Source organism: Callithrix jacchus, chromosome 8 (genome assembly GCF_049354715.1).
Source record: "Callithrix jacchus isolate 240 chromosome 8, calJac240_pri, whole genome shotgun sequence".
NCBI lineage: Eukaryota > Metazoa > Chordata > Mammalia > Primates > Cebidae > Callithrix > Callithrix jacchus.
The window spans coordinates 4,745,759-4,766,331 of NC_133509.1; the positions used below are offsets into that span (position 1 = coordinate 4,745,759).

General features: G+C 44.3%; 1 protein-coding gene and 1 pseudogene across 5 annotated transcripts in view; both read right to left on the bottom strand.

Annotated features, from left to right (window-relative positions):
• Positions 1–643, bottom strand: part of ADAM10 (ADAM metallopeptidase domain 10) — a 155,414-nt gene extending 154,771 nt beyond the window's left edge. For 4 of the 5 annotated variants that reach the window (XM_035258711.3, XM_078333254.1, XM_035258709.3 and 1 more), the window contains exon 1: positions 214–510. Coding sequence is in view for 1 of the 5 variants with exons in the window: in XM_035258709.3 (XP_035114600.3) it covers positions 214–268 (55 nt within the window). In the remaining 4 variants the exon portion in view is untranslated. Of the gene's footprint in view, positions 1–213; positions 511–612 lie in introns of those variants that run through there. The other variant, XM_078333252.1, reaches the window with a different exon arrangement.
• An 11,209-nt stretch (positions 644–11,852) lies between these two features.
• On the bottom strand, positions 11,853–12,050 carry LOC118145186 (small nucleolar RNA U3; annotated as a pseudogene).
• Between the last annotated feature and the right edge of the window lie 8,523 nt (positions 12,051–20,573).

Below are 20,573 nucleotides of genomic sequence, written 5' to 3' on the forward strand. Positions count from 1 at the left end.
CTCCGCACGCCGCCGAAGGGAACGCGGTCCGGGCGCGCGGGGGACAATAGGGAGCGGGGAGCGCGGCCCGCCAGAGTGGCGCCGCTGGCCGGCTGGGCTGACGGACGCGCCCGCCGCGAGGCGCGACTGGGCTCGGCTCGGCTCGGCTCGGCCCGGCCCGGCCGCTGCTCCGCCGTGGTCGCTGCGCCCCCGGCGCGCGCAGTCGTGCCTCACCTCCCATCCCCGCCGCCCAGGAGAGGAGCAGAATTAACACTCTCAGCAGCACCATCTTCCGCTGCCGCCGCCTCCTCACGGGTTAACAGCAGCACATCGATCCGGAGGGAGAAGCTGAAGGGGCTTGGTCCGGAGCCTCCAGGGGAAGCCGGGACCTCCCCTGGCAGGAGAAACGGCGAAGCACCTCCCTCTCGCTCCACTTCAGGGGCCGGCAACGCTCCCGGCTCCTCCAAAACAGGGACCTCCCTCCCCCTCGCTCGTTTCCTTCCTCCCTTCCCCGCTTTCCTTCCCTCGCTCGTTCCCTCTTCTCTCCCCCCTCCCTCGAAACTCGGACCTCCGCCTCCTTCCTCATCACGTGACGCGCGGACACCCAACAGACACGCGGAGCCGCGCCCCTACCTCCCGCCCATATCCGTCCCCTGGGCGCTTCAGGGGCGCGCGCATGCGCGCAGGCGACGGTTCCCGTGCTGCTAGGCCTGCCGCCGCTTCCTGTCCGCCGGCGGAAAGCTGGGATTGGACTTGGGAGGCGGGGTTTGTCCTGGTTCCGCCCCGGGGCGGGAGCGCTCCTGCGAGGCGAGAGTGCTCCGCTACGTGTTACAGCTGCTGAGGACCGTCCCTGGGGCTAAAATGGACCGTGAAAGATGTAAGCGGGGCTGCTTTCCACTTCTTAACGTCACGAGTAACAGAGGTTCTGTTTCTTCTTTTCCTGCCTCTCCTGGTGCAACACAGCTACGAAGTAAACAAAAGCAAAGTCCCAACGAGGGGTAATTATAGCAGCCACAGCCTCAGTGATCGGAACATAAATGCAACCGTCCAGGGGCGGGAAGAAAAGACACCACGTCCGAGATGTACTTTTCCGAGCTCTTTACGAATTTATGTCGCAGACTAAGGCCTTAGCCTTTGCAAAAGCATGCAGCCTGAATTAGACAGTCTTGAATCTCCAGTGCAGAAAATGTCCTCTTTCCTCTCTCTCTGTCACATGTCTGAAGCGAATCCTTGTACATCTTCTTTCAACTTCTTAAAGCTTGTATTTGTTTTCTGGTAACTCATTTTGAGTCTTTAAAATTGAATGTCATCAATTTGGAGGCCAAGGGGGTGTATCACCTGAGGTCGGGAGTTCAAGACCAGCCTGACCAACAGGGTTAAATCCCGTCTTTAAAAAAATTGCATGTCTAAACAGATTTACAGGAAAAAAACAAACAAGCCCATTCAAAATTGGGCAAAGGATATGAACAGACACTTTACGAAAGAAGACATATACGAGGCCAACAATCATATGAAAAAATGCTCATCGTCACTGGTCATCAGAGAGATGCAAATCAAAACCACATTGAGATACCATCTCACGCCAGTTAGAATGGCGATCATTAAAAAATCTGGAGACAACAGATGCTGGAGAGGATGTGGAGAAAAAGGAACACTTTTACACTGTTGGTGGGAGTGTAAATTAGTTCAACCATTGTGGAAGACAGTGTGGCGATTCCTCAAGGCCTTAGAAATAGAAATTCCATTTGACCCAGCAATCCCATTACTGGGTATATATCCAAAGGACTATAAATCGTTCTACTATAAGGACACATGCACATGAATGTTTATTGCAGCACTGTTTATAATAGCAAAGACCTGGAATCAACCAAAATGCCCATTGATAATAGACTGGATTGGGAAAATGTGGCACATATACACCATGGAATATTACGCAGCAATCAGAAATGATGAGTTTGTGTCGTTTGTAGGGACATGGATGAATCTGGAGAACATCATTCTCAGCAAACTGACACAAGAACAGAAAATGAAACACCGGATATTCTCACTCATAGGCGGGTGATGAAAAATGAGAACACATGGACACAGGGAGGGGAGTACTAAACACTGGGGTCTATTGGGGGGAAAAGGGGAGAGCCAGCGGGAGGGGGAGGTGGGGAGGGATAGCCTGGGGAGAAATGCCAAATGTGGGTGAAGGGGAGAAAGGAAGCAAAACACACTGCCATGTGTGTACCTATGCAACTGTCTTGCATGTTCTGCACATGTACCCCCAAACCTAAGATGCAATAAAAAATTAAAAAAAAAAAATTTGCATGTCTGCCGGGCGCGGTGGCTCACGCCTATAATCCCAGAACTTTGGGAGGCTGAGGCGGGTGGATCACGAGGTCAAGAGATCGAGACCATCCTAGTCAACAAGATGAAACCCCGTCTCTACTAAAAATACAAAAATTAGCTGGGCATGGTGGTGCGCACCTGTAGTCCAGCTACTCGGGAGGCTGAGGCAGGAGAATTGCTTGAACGCAGGAGGTGGAGGCTGCGGTGAGCCGAGATCGTGCCATTGCACTCCAGTCTGCGTAACAGCGAAACTGTCTCAAAAAAAAATGCATGTCATGAACTAGAACTTTTTATGACATTTAATTAGATACTTTTCATCAATTTCACATCATGCTTAAGTAGGCTTAATTAGGAAGTGTGTGTGTAAATTGTTTTGTTTTGTTTTCTAAAGACAAGGGCTCTGCTGTCTCGCGCAAGCTGAAGTGCAGTGGTGTGTTCATAGCTAAATGTAACTTCCGACTTCTGGGCTCAAGCGATCCGCCCTCAGCCTCCCAAAGTGCTGGGACTGCAGGCGTGAGCCACCAGAGTCGGCGTTAACATTGTTAATACTATAATAAACGGGAATTCCTGGACTGTTACCTTGTATATTTTATACCATTTATTATCATTAACATAAATCAAGAGTATTCTTTCTCAGTTTGAGAAATGACTGATTCCAGTTTTACTCCAACATTAATAAACTCAAAACAGACGTTTCAAAACCATCATAATTGTGTCCCATATGAGATATGTGGAATCATCAGAGGATGGCAGAATTTCACGAATGGTTTTTTTGTTTCGTTCGTTAAAAGATTCAGACTTAGGAAACAATTACCTGCAGACATTACATTGCATATTACCTGTGCTTTTTACTAATCTCTTGTGGTAGCGCTGTCAACAAATGATATTTTTCTTTTCTAGCTCTTAAACCACCTTGTAGCATGTTTTCTGCTGCACAGTATTTTTATAATGAATTCCAGTGATTAGAGGCAAATGGCATTTTCCCTTAAAATTCAACTGGAAAAAAAAACTCCAAAACCATATTTTGCATTACCAAGGTGATTATGGAAACTTACATTTAAGACTGTTTTTGTTCTTGTTTTGTTGTTATTTGACAGAGTCTTGCTCTGTCACCCAGGCTAGAGTGCAGGGACGCGAATCCGCTCAGCAATCTCTGCCTCCCGGGTCCAAGCTATTCCACTGCCTCAGCCTCCCGAGTAGCCGGGACTACCAGCACGAGCTACCACGCCCAGATAATTCTTTGTATTTTGCTAGAGATGGGGTTTCACCATGTTGGCCAGGATGGTCTCGATATCCTGACCTCATGATCCACCCGCCTCAGCCTCCCAAAGTTACCACACCCGGCCAAGACTGGTTTTTTTTTGGGTGGGGTGGGGCAAGCACGGTGGCTCACACCTGTAATCCCAACAGTTTAGGAGGCCAAGGCTGGCAGATCACTTGAGGTCAGGAGTTTGAGACCAGCCTGGCCAACATGGTATTTTAGTCTACTAACAATACAAAAATTAGCTGCACGTGGTGGAGTGCGCCTGTAATCCCAGCAACTCTGGAGGCCAAGGCAAGTAATCCCAGCTACTCGCCAGGCTGAGGCAGGAGAATTGCTTGAACCAGGGGGGCAGAGGTTGCAATGAGCCAGGATGGAGCTGCTGCCCTCTAGCCTGGGCAAGTTTGTTTTATTTTTTGGAGAGATGGGGTTTCGCCATGTTACTCAGGCTGGTTTCAACTTCTGGGCTGAAGTGATCTGCCCACCTTGGCCCCACAAAGTGCTGGGATTACAGGTACGGGCCACCGCACCTGGCCACAATATTTCTTTTATAAAAGAAATATTGAGCAAGACTCTGTCTCAAAAAAATAATTAATTAATTAATTACAAATAAAAAAATAAATAGCCAGGGCAGTAGTGTGCACAGTAGTCCCAGCTACTGAGAAGGCTGAGGTGGGTCGACTGCTTGAACCCTGGAGGTTGAGGTTGCAGTGAGCTGTAATCACGCCACTGCATTCCAGCCTGGGTAACACAGACAGACCTTGTCTCAAAAAAAAAAAAGAAATACTGTATTTTTTTTATTTGTAAAGCACAAATGGCATTACATACCAGCATCATGATGAACGGTACTCCAGTGTTTGGACCACTATTTTAACTCACTTCATTACTGAGATTTTGCAAATGTACGGAACTAATGAAATGTGAAAGTATAAGGTCTGCATCTCTACTATTTAAGTCGGCCTGGGTTTGACCCGTAGCTATCCATAAACTGTGCGACTTTGACCAAGTTCTTTGCCTTCTAACTTCAATATTTTCCTTTTCTTTTCTTTTTCTATGTTTTGTTGTTGTTGTTGTTTTGTTTTGAGACACGGACTCACTCTCTCACCCAGGCTGGGGTGCAGTGGTGGTACAACCACAGCTCACTGTAGCCTCAACCTCCAGGGCTGAGGTTTTCCTCCCCCTGAACCTCCCAGGTAGCTGGGACTACAGGTTGCGGGGGGCCCACGCCGGGCTAATTTGTTTTATTTTTTGGAGAGATGGGGTTTCGCCATGTTGCTCAGGCTGGTTTCAACTTCAGGGCTCAAGTGATCTGCCCACCTTGGCCCCACAAAGTGCTGGGATTACAGGTATGGGCCACCGCACCTGGCCACAATATTTCTTTTATAAAATGACAAAAAATATTTGCCTTAGCAGATTGTTTTGATGATTACATTTAAGTTAGTTAATATTTGTAAAGCAATTGTAACAATATACCTGGCAAATAATACTTGATATATAACTATTAAGTAAAAAAATTATATAAATATCATGGTCACTCCATGAACACACAAACATCCACTTGAAAGCAGTAATTATTTGAATAGCATTATTTCCTCAGAAACAATACAGTTTTGATATTACCAATATAACTAAAGTTATCCTCAAGTTTTAGTAATGGGAAATTCAGCTTGTAAGCAAATAATCATACACATACAGTGTACTAGACAAGTAATACTAGAGGAGAATGCTTGTGGCACCGAACGAAGGCTAATGCTGGTAAACATTTCAATAGTCACATTGTGAATTTCCAGCGTCTACTAAACAGCCTGCTGGGTGTCCCACTGTCCTGCCAAAACTCAATATATTTAACTTCTTATCTCTGATACTGACACTACCACTCTCCCAGAAACCTGGAACCATTTAGCCTGGGCACTCTGGAAGGCCAAGGCTGGGGAATTACTTGAGCCCAGGAATTTGGGACCAGCCTGAACAACACAGTGAGATCTCGTTTCTATTTTCAAAAAAAAGTGGAATCATTTTAGATTATTGCTTTGTCACCAAGTCATATTGATGTCTTTGTGCCTTTAATTCTCCCCTTTACACTGCTGTTGCTCTGACTGGCTTTCACTCTGAGGGTATTCCAGTGTTACAAGTTTGGACCACTGCTTTACTTCAATTAGAATATTTTATCTTGCTTAGATTGCTGCAGAACTCTTTTTTTTTTGAGACAGAGTTTCGCTCTTTTTACCCAGGCTGGAGTGCAATGGTGCGATCTCGGCTCAGCGCAACCTCCGCCTCCTGGGTTCAGGCAATTCTGCCTCAGCCTCCTGAGTAGCTGGGATTACAGGCGCGCGCCACCGTGCCCAGCTAATTTTTTGTATTTTTAGTAGAGACGGGGTTTCACCATGTTGACCAGAATGGTCTCGATCTTCTGACCTCGTGATCCACCTGCCTTGGCTTCCCAAAATGCTGGGATTACAGGCGTGAGCCACCGCGCCCGGCCCTCAGAACTCTTAACTTGCATCTATTACTCTAGTCTCTCTTCTTTTTGGTCCTGCTTTCAAACTCCTTGTTAATCCACTGTAATTTGTTTCCACCTAGCTTTGTAAGAGGATGCTTTTTCTGGGGTCATCAAAGACATCAAAGATCTGTCAGTGATCGATACCACCAGACACCTTCACTCCTTACCTTTCTGGACCTTTCAGACAACACTGTCCCCTCAGAACTCCCTCTTTATAATAGTTTCCACACCTTCACTCGCTCCTGACTTCCTTCTTTACCTTCAACTACACTTTCATCTGCATCTTTTTCCTGGAACTTTATCTTCTCTTCACCCCATAAATCTTAGTGATCCTCAAGATTTTACCTTTGGCTTTCGTCTCATTTTCACTTGCATGACTATATTTTGCTACCCCCAAATGGATATGACTCACCAGGCTATCAACTCCGTGGAAACAAAGGCTTGGTGTGTCTTGACAATGCCTGGCACATTATCAGCACTCTTCCTGGAACACTATTCCAGCCACGTTTTCTTGGGACACTTCCTATGCCTCCAAGGCCAAAACCCACATCCTAGTTGCACAAGTTCCTAGCCATGTGACCTCAGGTAGGTTAAGGCATCTGTGCCACAGTTACCTAATCTTCACAATGGGGAAACAGTGGTACCTACTTCAGAAGTTGCTATGAGGGTCAAATAAAGTAACAGGTGTAACGCACTAACAACAATGCGCAGCACATAATTAGTATTATAAAATATTTTAGATGTTATGATTACATATCCAACTCTTATTAGTTATCTTCTACCTGAAATTACACAGCCATACCAAGTAACATGTCCCGCCGGGCGCTGTGGCTCACGCCTGTAATCCCAGCACTTTGGGAGGCCGAGGCGGGTGGATCATGAGGTCAAGAGATCGAGACCATCCTGGTCAACATGGTGAAACCCCGTCTCTACTAAAAATACAAAAATTAGCTGGGCATGGTGGCGCGTGCCTGTAGTCCCAGCTACTCGGGAGGCTGAGGCAGGAGAATTGCCTGAACCCAGGAGGCGGAGGTTGTGGTGAGCCGAGATCGTGCCATTGCACTCCAGCCTGGGTAACAAGAGCTAAACTCCGTCTCAAAAAAAAAAAAAAAAAAAGTCCCAAACTGGAAAAACCCCGACATCAACCCACCCAGACCTTCTTTTCCTCCTCAATTCTGTATTTTGGTTATTGGCAACACTATCTGCTCAATTATGTAAACTCCCATCCCAATAGACAGATCATCAAGTCATCTTTATTCTCCATCGTATGAAGTCCCTCTACCTACCTTTACTGCCACAGCCTGAGCCTTGGTCTTCCTGTCTCATATACCCACTGTCTGACCTCCTGCCAGTCTTTCAAAAATATAGGTCCTTTTATCTGCAAGATGAAATATAAGACCTTTAGCCCAGCACAGTGACTCACGCCGGTAGTCCTAGCACTTTGGGAGGCCTAGGCAGGTGGATCGCCTATGTTTGGGAGTTTGAGATCAGCCTAACCAACATACAGAAACCCTATCTCTATTAAAAATACAAAAAAATTAGCTGGGAGTGGTGGCACATGCCTGTAATCCCAGGTACTCAGGAGGCTGAGGCAGGAGAATTGCTTGGAGCTGGGAGGCAGAGGCTGCAATGAGCAGAGATTGCACCACTGCACTCCAGCCTGGGTAACAAGAAGGAAACTCTGTGTCAAAATAAAAAAAGACCATCATGATCTGGTCATTGTTTTCCTGGCCAGCTTCATCTTTCACCAATCCTCTCTTTTTGTTTTTTTTTGGACATATAGCAGTCTGATCACACATAGTCCAAGAATACTCAAAAAATAAATGAAATACAATCAGGTATTTAAGATTGGTCTTCAAAGATTATAGCCAAGGATGCCATGTTGCCCAGTGTGCTCTTGGATAGAAAATCACATCCACACCTCAGTGGCCACCAAACCATTCAGCATAGCTTCCTTAACTGTGAGCTGTGTGAAGCTATTAGTTTATTTCTGAGTTGGTTTTTTTCATTGTTGTTGTTCATTTTGTTTTGAGAGAGTCTTGCTCTGTCGGCCAGGCTGGAGTACAGTGGTGCCATCTCAGTCCGCTGCAACCTCCGCCTCCTGGGTTCAAGTGATTCTCCTGCTTCAGTAGCTGGGACTACAGGCATGCCCCAGCATGCCTGGCTAATTTTTGTTGTTTTTTTTTTTTTTTTAACTAGAGACAGGGTTTCATCATTGTTACCCAGACTGGTCTCAAACTCCTGACTTCAAGTGATCCACCTCCCTTAGCCTCCCAAAGTGCTGAGATTATAGGCATGACCCATCATGCCCAGCTGAGGTTTTCTTTTTTTTTTTTAAGCTCTAAATAACTGTAGGAATCTAAGCAGGGATTGGAGGAACCAGCTCAACCTTGGCACAGTGCCAAAATAGAGCCAACCATGTCTTCAAGTAAGTCACAGCAGTGTTCACCAGTGGGGTTGGGGCCTTCTCAGTAAGGTTTTGGAGAAACTGTTCCTAGGATGAAAAGTCTGCTGTCCCCAATGGCCAGCTCTTTCTTACTTTATCTTCTAAAAGTAGCAGTTATAAAAATTAGAACAACAGTAATAGCTAGCAGTTGATAAGGTAATGGAAACGTAAATAACGAGCCCAAAGGCAGAAAGCTGGTGCGTGGCAGAACCAACGCCTGAAGTGAGATCCGCCTCGAGAACATGCGCTTTAACCATCATTTGCTGCTGTCCAACGGCAGCTGGTCTCCCAAACACACGTCACTTCCCTCTGTGACATCGCTGCACGCTATTCCCTCCAGGAGGAAGGCTTCTCCCATTTATCCCATAAATTCTACAAAATTAGGCTCAGAGAATCCTTTCAATAATTTATTTTAAGACAGTTTTTTGTTAGGATTTTACTTGCTATATAAAAGAGGCGTCAGAGAAGAAAAAGCTTTAAAAATCCACTCTGGGCCTAGGCACAGTGGCTCATGCCTCAGCACTCTGGGACACCAAGACAGGAGGGTTTCTTGAGTCCAGGAGTTCAACACCAGCCTGGGCAATATAACAACACCCTGTCTCTGTCTCTTTTTTATTTTTTGAGACAGAGTTTTGCTGTTGTTACCCAGACTGGAGTGTGACGACGCGATCTCGGCTCACTGCAATGTCCGCCTTCTGGGTTCAAGGAATTCTCCTGCCTCAGCCTCCCAATTAGCTGGGACTACAGGCGCACACCACCATGCCCAGCTAATTTTTGTATTTTTTGTAGAGACGGGGTTTCACATTGTTGACCAGGATGGTCTCGATCTCTTGACCTCGTGATCCACCCGCCTCGGCTTCCCAAAGTGCTGGGATTATAGGCGTGAGCCACCGCGCCCGGCCTATTTTTTTATTTTATTTTATTTTTGAGACGGAGTTTCGCTCTTGTTACCCAGGCTGGAGTGCAATGGCACGATCTCGGCTCACTGCAACCTCTGCCTCCTAGGTTCAAGCAATTCTCCTGCCTCAGCCTCCCGAGTAGCTGGGACTACAGGCGCACACCACCATGCCCAGCTAATTTTTGTATTTTTAGTAGAGACGGGGTTTCACCTTGTTGACCAGGATGGTCTCGATCTCTTGACCTCGTGATCCACCTGCCTCGGCCTCCCAAAGTGCTGGGATTATAGGGGTGAGCCACTGCACCCGGCCTATGTTTTTATTTTTTATGACAGAGTCTCACTTAGTCACCCAGGCTGGAGTGCAGTGGTACAATCTTAATTCAAGGCAACCTCTGCCTCCTGAGTTCAAGCAATTCTTATGCCTCAGCTACTCAGGGAGCTGGGATTATAGGCATGTAATTGCCACCAGCCCAGCTAACTTTTGTGTTTTTTGTAGAGATGGGGTTTCACCATGTTGGCCAGGCTGGTCTTGAACTGCTTACCTCAGGTGATTTGCTCTCCTCGGCCTCCCAAAGTGCTGGGATTATAAGCCTGAGCCACCACACTTGACCAACGAGATCCTGTCTCTACAAAAAATAAAACAATTAGCTGAGCATGGTGGCACATGGCTGTAGTCCCAGCTATGTCACAGGCTGAGGTGGGAGGATCACTAGAGCACAGGAGGTTGAGACTGCAGTGAGCTGTGGTCACACCACTTTAGCCTGAGCAATAGAGTGAGACCTGTCTCAAAAAAATATATATACTTCTGGGGAAAAGAGAACAATGAAATATGGTATTTATAACTTATAGCTATTAGAAGGCATTCCTTTAAAATATAAAGGAATAGACATTTTAAAGATATGGCTCAGGCTTCTTCCGTTCTGTAAAATTTTTAACTTCCCCTCTAGACAAAACTTAATATCTACCATTTATATACTTCTAATACAGCTTTATCAAACTGTATTGTATTTTTTAAATATTCCTATTCTATTTTTCTTAAGACAGGGTTTTGCTCTGTCACCCAGGCTGGAGTACAGCGGCACTCACCACAGCCTCAAAATCCTGGGTTTAAGTGATCCTCCTGCCTCATCCTCCTGAGTAGCTGGGACTACAGTGTGCACTGACATGCTTGGCTAATTTTTTTTCTAATATAGAAACAGGATCTCACTATGTTGCCCAGGCTGGTCTTGAACTCCTGGGCTCAAATGACTGTCCCTCCTCAACCTCCCCAAGTGCTGAGAGTATAGGAGCCAGCCACTGTGCCTGGCCAAAACTTTTTTCTTAATTATTCATCAATATTAAATAATTGGAAGCTTTCATGGTTAAACAAAGATTCTAGATTTTCTGTGAAAACTGAAAGGTCAAGCAGACCTAGATTCTTGCACAGAATCAATTGGCAGAAACTGAGTAGAGGCTGCCCTCTTTGGACTGGGTTTGTCTAATCTCACCCCAGCCTAGTTATCCCTGTTAGTATTTGAGTTTATGACCCGTTTTAAAAACTAGACCAAATTCCAAATAATCCTTGAAATTTTTTCCTAGATCCCCCCGCCATAATAATCTCAATCACATTTTAGTCTGAAACACCCATTATTTATATCTGTCATGTGCAATTAATCGTGTGTTACTTTATGGAAATTCTCATTATTAAAGAGAGCAGAGATAGTAAAGTTCTGAAGCAAAGCAGAGGGCACCCCAAAACCTTACAGGGTGGCAATGATAATAATCATTCATTCACTTGACAATGGGTGGATCACAAGGTCAGAAGTTTGAGACAAGCCTGGCCAATATGGTGAAAATCTATCTCTATCAAAAATATAAAAAATTAGACACAGTGGCTCATGCCTGTAATCCTAGCTCTTTGGGAGGCTGAGATGGGTGGATTGCATGAGCTCAGGAGTTTGAGATCAGCCTGGGCAACATGCTGAAACCCCATCTCTACTAAAATACAAACAAAATCAGTCGGACATGGTGGTGGGCACCTGTAATCCCAGCTACTGTGGGAGGCTGAGGCACGAGAATTGCTTGAACCCAGGAGGTGGAGGTTGCAGTGAGCTGAGACCGTGCCACTGCACTCCATCCTGGGCAACCAAGTGAAACTCTGTCTCAAAAAAAAAAAAAAGAATTAGCCGGATGTGGTGGCAAGTGCCTGTAGTCCCAACTACTTGGGAGGCTAAGGGAGGATAATCACTTGAACCTAGCAGGCGGAGGTTGCAGTGAGCCAAGGTTGCACCACTGCACTCCAGCCTGGGCAACAGAGTGAGACTCTGTCTCAAAAAACAAACAAACAAACAAAAACAAAAATAGTCGGGCATGCTGAGGCAGGAGAATTGCTTGAACCCAGGGGATGGAGGCTGCAGTGAGCGAAGATCGAGCCATTGCACTACAGCCTAGATGATAAGAGCAAAACTTCCCTCTTACTCTCCCAAAGGAATAGAAAAACAATCATCAGTGGCAAACGGCAGTTGCAGCGAAGCAACACGCGGACCCAGCTTCACACTCAGGAGGATGCTGCTCCTCTCTTCATGGTTTCTGCACATCCAGAGAAACTTCTCCAGTGATGAACTACAGAAATCATCCCTGAAAGGATACTATTCCTTTTATTTTCTTTTACAAAATGTGAAAACCGAAAAGAAGTAAATTTATGAAATTACTTCCACCCAAGCTTGTAAAATTAGTCAGTGGCAGGACTAGGTTCTCGTGGTCTCCGTTCATCACACTTCAGGTACGTCGGGCTGCCTGTGTACGACCATGCTTCATATTCTCTCTTGTGCCCCAAAGCGCCACATCGTACAAAGTCAGTGAAAATTGTGGAGATTCATTATTGTGATCCTAAGTCAAATGGGTCAGAATTCTTACTGTATGCTTATTAACAATGGACAACTATACTTCTCAACAATGCAAGTAGTTTTTGCCTGATATCATTCTAGTCAGTGTTTCTCAATGTACAGCTAGTGAAACATCTGCATTTAGAGTTACTTAGGATGCTTATCAAAACCGCAGAGTCCCTAGCCTGGGCAACACAGAGAGAACCCATCTGTACAAATAATTTAAAAATTAGACAGATGTGGTGGTGCATCCCTGTGGTCCCAGCTACTGTGGAGGCTGAGGACGGAGAGGCTCAAATCCAGGAGGTCAAGGCTACAGTCAACCCTGATAGCACCACTGCACTCCAGCCTGGGCGACACAGTAAGACTCTATCTCAAAAAAAAATTGGGGCCGGGCGCGGTGGCTCACGCCTATAATCCCAGCACTTCGGGAGGCTGAGGTGGGTGGATCACGAGGTCAAGAGATCGAGACCATCCTGGTCAACAAGGTGAAACCCCGTCTCTACTAAAAATACAAAAATTAGCTGGGCCTGGTGGTGCACGCTGGTAGTCCCAGCTACTCGGGAGGCTGAGGCAGAATTGCTTGAATCCAGGAGGCGGAGGTTGCGGTGAGCCGAGATTGTGCCATTGCACTCCAGTCTGGGTAACAACAGCAAAACTCCATCTGAAAAAAAAAAAGAAAACAAAATTAGGCCAGTCATGATGTAATCCCAACACTTTAGGAGGCTGAGTGGGGAGGATGGTTTGAGACCAGGAGTTTGAGACCAGCCTGGGCAACATAGCAAGACCCCATTTTCTTTAACCAGGTAAGGTGGTACATGCCAATAGTCCTAGCTACTCAGGAGGCTGAGGTGAGAGGATTCTTTGAATCCGGGAGTTCAAGGCTGTAGTGAGCTATGATTGTGCCACTGCAATCCAGCCTCAGCAAAAAAGTGAAACCTTCTCAAGCGTGTAATGCCAGCACTTTGGGAGGCCGAGGCGGGTGGATCACAAGGTCAAGAGATCGAGACCATCCTGGTCAACATGGTGAAACCCCGTCTCTACTAAAAAAATATAAAAAATTAGCTGGGTGTGGTGGCGCGTGCCTGTAATCCCAGCTACTCAGGAGGCTGAGGCAGGAGAATTGCCTGAACCCAGGAGGCGGAGGTTGCGGTGAGCCGGGATCACGCATTGCACTCCAGCCTGGGTCACAAGAGCGAAACTCCGTCTCAAAAAAAAAAAGTGAAACCTTATCTAAAAAAAAATTAAATTTCAAAATAGGACTTACTGTGAGGTAAATAAAACAGAACTACGTGAATGTTTTAAGCCTGGGTGACTGAGAGAATGATATTAATGTGAAAAAACATGAGACAGACAAGAACAAAAAAGAAGTTGACATCGGGATTATAAATATAGACTTAGACATTACTTTGAAATTATATCTATACACACACACACACACACACACACACACACACACACGGGAAAGTGGATAGCAAAACACGGCCAAAAGACTAATTTTGGAGCATTGCATAGTTCCAGAAAAGTAATGAAAAATAACAGTGAATATAGAAGGTGAATTCCGAAGCCTCTCACTGTCTCTTGCTAAGGTTAATTTATTTGTCATGTGAGTGAGAAGAGGTTGCTTTCCCTAATGCTAGAGTAGTAAATTCTCAAACTTTATCAAAGATCAGAATCACCCAGAGGTCTTAGGTCTGGAATGCGGATCAATAATTTTCCTTTTTTTTTTTTTTAAGACAGAGTTTTGCTCTTGTTGCCCAGACTGGAGTGCAATAGCATGATCTCGGTTCACTGCAACCTCCGCTTCTTGGGTTCAAGTGATTCTCCTGCCCTCAGCCTCCTGAGTAGCTACTATTACAGGCATGCACCATCATGCCCAGCTAATTTTTTGTATTTTTCTTAGAGACAAAGTTTCTCTATGTTGGTCAGGCTGATCTCGAACTCCCAACCTCAGGTGATCTGCCCACCTCAGCCTCCCAAAGTACTGGGAGTACAGGGGTGAGCCACCGTGCCCCGCTGAGAAGTTCCCAGGTGATCCTGATACTACCAACCCCAAAACCACACTTGGAGAACGAGAGTTGACAGATACCAGGCAAACTGGTGGGCTGACAGGACAGAAGTATTTCTGAGAGAAATTCTAAGGAAAGAATGAGGCAGGCATAAAATACGTGATCCAATGATAAAACTTTAACCATTGGCCATAAGAGTAGGGGAGTAGGGATTCTGTTATTATATATTTCTTAAATTCATTTGTGGTGCAACCTACCTGGAATCACATTTTGGCCTCACTTTTAAAAAGGATAAATAAAACTGAGAGAACTGTTTCATTAATACTGTCACACATTAGGGCTATAATAAGAGGGAAAAGAAAATTATTTCCCTCCATTCACCATCATGTATTTTTAACATTACCAGGACAGATGAGCATCTGGTAAAGCAGCATGGAGTAGAAGCAGCACCTGGTGGAAAATGATAGGATTGGACTTGTTTCTTAACAGGTGTGGGACTCCCCATGGGGGCTCTCAGAAATAATTGAGTCGGGGATGTTCTTTGCAGGAGGCTGGAGTTTCTGTAAGAAATTGAAGTCCAGAGCCAGGGCAATTTGAGTTACATGAAAACCTTTGATTTTTAACTCAGAATTTTCTCACGTATCTTAAATAGAAGGCTAAAAGAGGAGGAGGAAATGTATATATGCCCTGTACCTGTGCAGTCACCTGTTCTGAGCTAATTTTGCTGCAGCTAACAATAAAGAACTATCAATTTGTTTTCCATAGCACCATCAACGTAATAAAATGTTTGAACTATAGCTCTCATAGGTTTATGCAGAATAAGCTGAGGAAGAGGACACAGGCTGCGGAATAATTACAATGCTGCTACACTCTAGTGGTAAGGAGGTAAGGATTCAGGAGTGGCCCCTGTCCGAATGAAGAAAAGGGGTATGTATAACATCAGCAAGACTTAATTAATGAGATAATCAGTAAACTAGCGTGAAAAGCAAAGATGGCACCAAGTTTTCTGTCATGATAGCTAATAATGTTATGATTCAACTAAGAAAAACCGAATTTTCTTTCTTTTTTTTTGAGATGGAGTTTCGCTCTTGTTACCCAGGCTGGAGTGCAATGGTGCGATCCTGGCTCACCACAACCTTCGCCTCCTGGGTTCAGGCAATTCTCCTGCCTCAGCCTCCTGAGTAGCTGGGATTACAGGCACGCGCCACCATGCCCAGCTAATTTTTTGTATTTTTAGTAGAGACGGGGTTTCACCTTGTTGACCAGGTTGGTCTCGATCTCTTGACCTCGTGATCCACCCGCCTTGGCCTCCCAAAGTGCTGGGATTATAGGCGTGAGCCACTGCGCCCGGCCCAGAAAAACTGAATTTTCAAAGAATAATCATTTTGATGTAGTTTTTGGATTTCTTAAGCTTGAGATAATAATCAGCCTGTTAATTTAATTAAGAAAGTACCATATAGCTTAATTCTTCCTTATTTCACTACAAGATGTTTCTTCATCTGAACTTTCATAACATTTGTTTGCGCCAGTCATTTAATTACAAAGTGACTCTTATTCTCAATAATCATTTCAGCGAACATACTTCCTAATTCCCCAAACAACTCTGTACTCCCAAAGAACAAGTGCAACGTTTTACACTTACATTCCCCATATCTCCCTTCCTAGCATGATCAATAACTATATGTTCACTAAGTATGCTTTTCTGAAGGTCAGGAGTTCACGAAGTATATTTTTCAGATATCTTGAAAAACATAAAGGATATATTCAAAATCATAATATTCTAAAAGATGAAAGGTCAGGATGCCATGAAACAATAAAAATACTAGAATGATTTATTGAAAATTAAATATGTAAAGTAGAACAAAAAGATGAAGAGTGTAAAATCTGAGAAAAGAATTATAAAAAATAAAAGAAAATTTCACAGAACTGAAGGACATAGTTTTTACATTGAATGTGATCACACGAGTAGCCAGCCCAATAAATTGAGCAAGACTCATACAAAGATATATCAAATACTGAAATGTCAGAACGTCAAGAATAAGAGAAGATCAATTAACTTCAGAGGGAAGTAAGAAGTTACATACAAAGGTTCTGGAGTCATAATAGTATCAGACTTCTCTATAATCACCTGGAAGCTAGAATATAATTGAAGAATGACTTTAAAATGAAGAAAAAGTATTTCTAACCTTTAATTTTTATACCCAGACAAACTATAAAAAGTAAAAAATATACAAGGTCTACAAAAATTTACTTCCCTTACACTCTTCCTCAGGAAGCTAATTAAGAATACATTTGGGCCCAGCATGGTGACTCACACCTGTAATCCTCAGCACTTTGGGAGGCTGAGGCAGGTGGTTCATGAGGTCAGGAGTTCAAGACCAGCCTGGCCAGGATGGTGAAACCCTGTCTTTACTAAAAATAGAAAAATTAGCTGGGCGTGGTGGCAGGTGCCTATAATCCCAGCTACTTATGAGGCTGAGGCAGAGAACTGCTTGAACCTGGGAGTCAGAGGTTGCAGTGAGCCAAGATTGGGGCACTGTACTCCAGCCTGGGCAACAGAGCAAGACTCCATCTCAAAAAAAAAAACACATTCGGCTAGGTGTCATAGCTGACACCTGTATTCCCAGTATTTTGGGAGGCCAAGGTGGGAGCATCACTGGAGGTCAAGAGTTTGAAATAAGCCTGGACAACACAATGAGAACCTATGTTTACAAATACACACGCGCACACACGCACACGCACACGCACGCACACACACACACGCACACACACACACACACACACAGACACACCCCCCACACACGCACACACACACGCGCACACACACACGCGCACACACACACCCACACACACACCACACACACCACACGCACACGCACGCACACGCACACACACACACACACACACACATTTTAATGAACCAGGCATAGATGCATGTGCTTGTAATCCCAGCTACTTGGGAGGCTGACGCAGGAGGACCCCATGAGCCCAGGAGTTTGATGCTGCAATGAACCATGATCGTGTCATGCATTCTAGGGTGAACAACAGAGGGAGGCCCTATCTCTATTATGAAAAAAAAAAAGAAAGAAAGAAATATGTATCATTAAAGAAAAAGGAAGACAGGAGATCCAAGAAAGAAAGGAATCAACACAAGAGAAGAAGGAATTCCTCAGAAAGTAATCAAGAGAAGTCCCAGGATGATGCTTGCATGGCAGGCTTATAAAACAAGATGTCAGGCTGGGTGCAGTGGCTCACGCCTGTAATCCCAGCTCTTTGAGAGGTTGAGGCAGGCAGATCACCTTGAGGTCAGACGTTCGATACCAACGTGACCAACATGGAGAAACCCTGTCTCTATTAACAATACAAAAAAATTAGCCGGGCGTGGTGGTACATACCTGTAATCCTAGCTACTCAGGAAGCTGAGGCAGGAAAATTGCTTGAATCTGGGAGGCTAACGTTGCAGTGAGCCAAGATCGCAGCATTGCACTCCAGCCTGGGCAACAAGAGTCAAACTCTGTCTCAAAAAAAAAGAAGCCCAGAGCAGAGCAAGAGAAGTGAGTGCTCCACGAGGGATGTATCCAGCATTAAAAGGACCTGAGCAGTAACTTGATACGATTCATCATACTGCTCACTCTGTGGCTAAGTTAGTGGGAAGTGAAGGATTAAGCCAATAGACAAAATATTGAGGAAACTAGGTTATTTTTGGTTTTTGTTTGTTCTTTTTTTTTCTTTGAGGGAAGTGTTAATTCCAAGACAGGCAAAAAGTTTAACACAAAAATAAATCACAGTAAAATACTGGACTTAGTGGTGAATACTTACATAGCTCTAATGCTTTAATCTTTGGGTATTTAATCAAAAATTATGAAATAACTGGAAGATTGGAGAAATAGGAGGAAGAATGACACGAAAGAAAAGAAGTAAAAAAAAAAAAGAAGTAAATCCTCATCTTCCATGGGAATAAATCAATAAACGATACCTACAATTATTTTTCTCTGTCCAGTGAATGGAATACAGTCTTTTGGGTTTCTTTTTTTAGATGGTCTTGTCTGTTACCCAGGCTGGAGTGGAGTGGTGCCATTGTAGCTTATGGCAGCCTTGAACTCCTGGGCTCAAGCAGTCTTCCCACCTTGGCCTCCCAAAGTGTTGAGATTACAGGAGTATGACACAGCACCCAGCCTACAATGGTTACATGAAGAAACCAGAGTGTAGACAGTTTCTCAGAAACATGAGTACAAAGAGCTAAAGTACAGCTATGAGGCGGGGTGTGATGGTGAATACCTAGAGTTTGAGCCACTCTGGAGACTGAGACAGTAGAATTGTTTGAGTTAAGTTAGAGGCCACAACAGCCACTGTGAATAGCCACAGCACTCTAGTCCAGGCAGCATGGTGACACCCTGTCAAAAAATAAAAAATAAAAAGCTATGAGTTGAAAGAGACTGTGAGGCTGTTTAGAATGAACAGGACTCAAGGTTCTGGAAGGACAGAACAGGGAACTGCTTTGTTTTTATATAAACTATAAAAACTATAAAAAAACGTTTAAGACTATTACATCTGCAATTTGGAAAAATAATTTTTAAATTTTTGATAATGGTCGGGCAGTCACTCATGCCTGAAATACCAGCATTTTGGGATACCAAGATGGGAGGACTGCTTGACTTAGGAGTTCAAGACCCGCCTCAGCAACATACTCTACAAAAATTTTAAAAACTAGCAGGGCATACTGGTGTACGCCTGTAGTCCCAGCTACTCAGGAGGCTGAGGCAGGAGGCTCACTTGAACCTGGGAGGTTGAGATTTCAGTGAGAATTGATTGTGTGACTACCCTCCAGCCTGGGTGACAGAGTGAGACCCTGTCTAAAATAAATAAATTAAATTAAATTTGGATAGTAACTATTTAACTTAAAAATGGAAATGTTTGTTGGCCATGGTGGCTCACGCCTGTAACCCCAACACTTTGGAGGCCGATCACAAGATCAGGAGTTTGAGACCAGCCTGGCCAATATGATGAAACCTCATCTCTACTAAAAATAAATAAAAGCAGCCGGGGGTGGCGCTCGTGCCTGTAGTCACAGCCACTCAGGAGGCTGAGACAGGAGAATCGCTTGAACCTGGAAGACAGAGGTTGCGATGAGCCGAGACTGTGCCACTGCACTCCGGTGTGGGTGACAAGAGCAAAACTCTGTTTATATTAAAAAAAAAAATTAGCCTGGTGTGGTGGCACATGCCTGTAGTCCCAGCTACTCGGGAGGCTGGGCAGAAGAATTGCTTCAACCCCGGAGGCGGAGGTCAAGGTGGCCAAGATCATGTCACTGCACTCTGGCCTGGGTGACAGAGCAACAGTCTGTCTCAAAACCAAAAAATAAATGGCAATTTTAACTCAGAGTTTACCTAAAGATACATATAAGCAAAATAAGAATAAAATATCAGTTTGTCTTCTGATATTCTCCCTAGATGCCACTCCCCACACCCTTTAAATCATAACTATGTACATTTTCATGAACTTAAATATCTACCTACATTTTCCCAGCTCTTTATATAGGCTAAAGTCATTCTTGACCACACATTAAAAGAAAAACCGATGGTTTCTGTTACAAATAAATTATTAAATGATGCCATGTGAGCATCTGAAACACACACCCGTAAAAACTACCACAGCAAGTACAGGTTTATCTAAGTAAACATTTGGAAAAATGGTGAAGGGCCATTATTCGAGAAGTGTGTACCATGATTTTTGGCTCTCCTATGGCTCACTGGCCTATAAATAATTCATTTGTTTAATTTATTCATATAACACAGCTTTATAGATTTCCTTTTTACATTTGAGGCGCCATGCTAAATTCTAAATGTCCTGAAATCTGTATGATTCTTATTTCTACTTGATGGCCTAAAATACTGTAAATGCTCAAAGCAGCAGCCTATACTTTAACCTATTAACATCTGCAGTTCTTTTTTAGGGAAAAAAATTCAAATTTAAGAACAGGATTTATTGTTTATGGATTGATATGGAGATCAAAAGCACACACAACTCCTAAATTCAACATTCTAGAAAAACTCTCCATTATCTTTTCTAATTTTCCTATTTACCAAGAGTTGGACATACACCATAGTATTATGTCAATGAGGATCACAAGGTCAGGAGTTCGAGAGCAGCCTGGCTAACACAGTGAAACCCCATCTCTACTAAAAATACAAAAAGATTAGCTGGGCATGGTGGTGTGCGCCTGTAATCCCAGCTACTCGGGAGGCTGAGGCAGGAATATCACTTGAACCTGGGAGGCAGGGG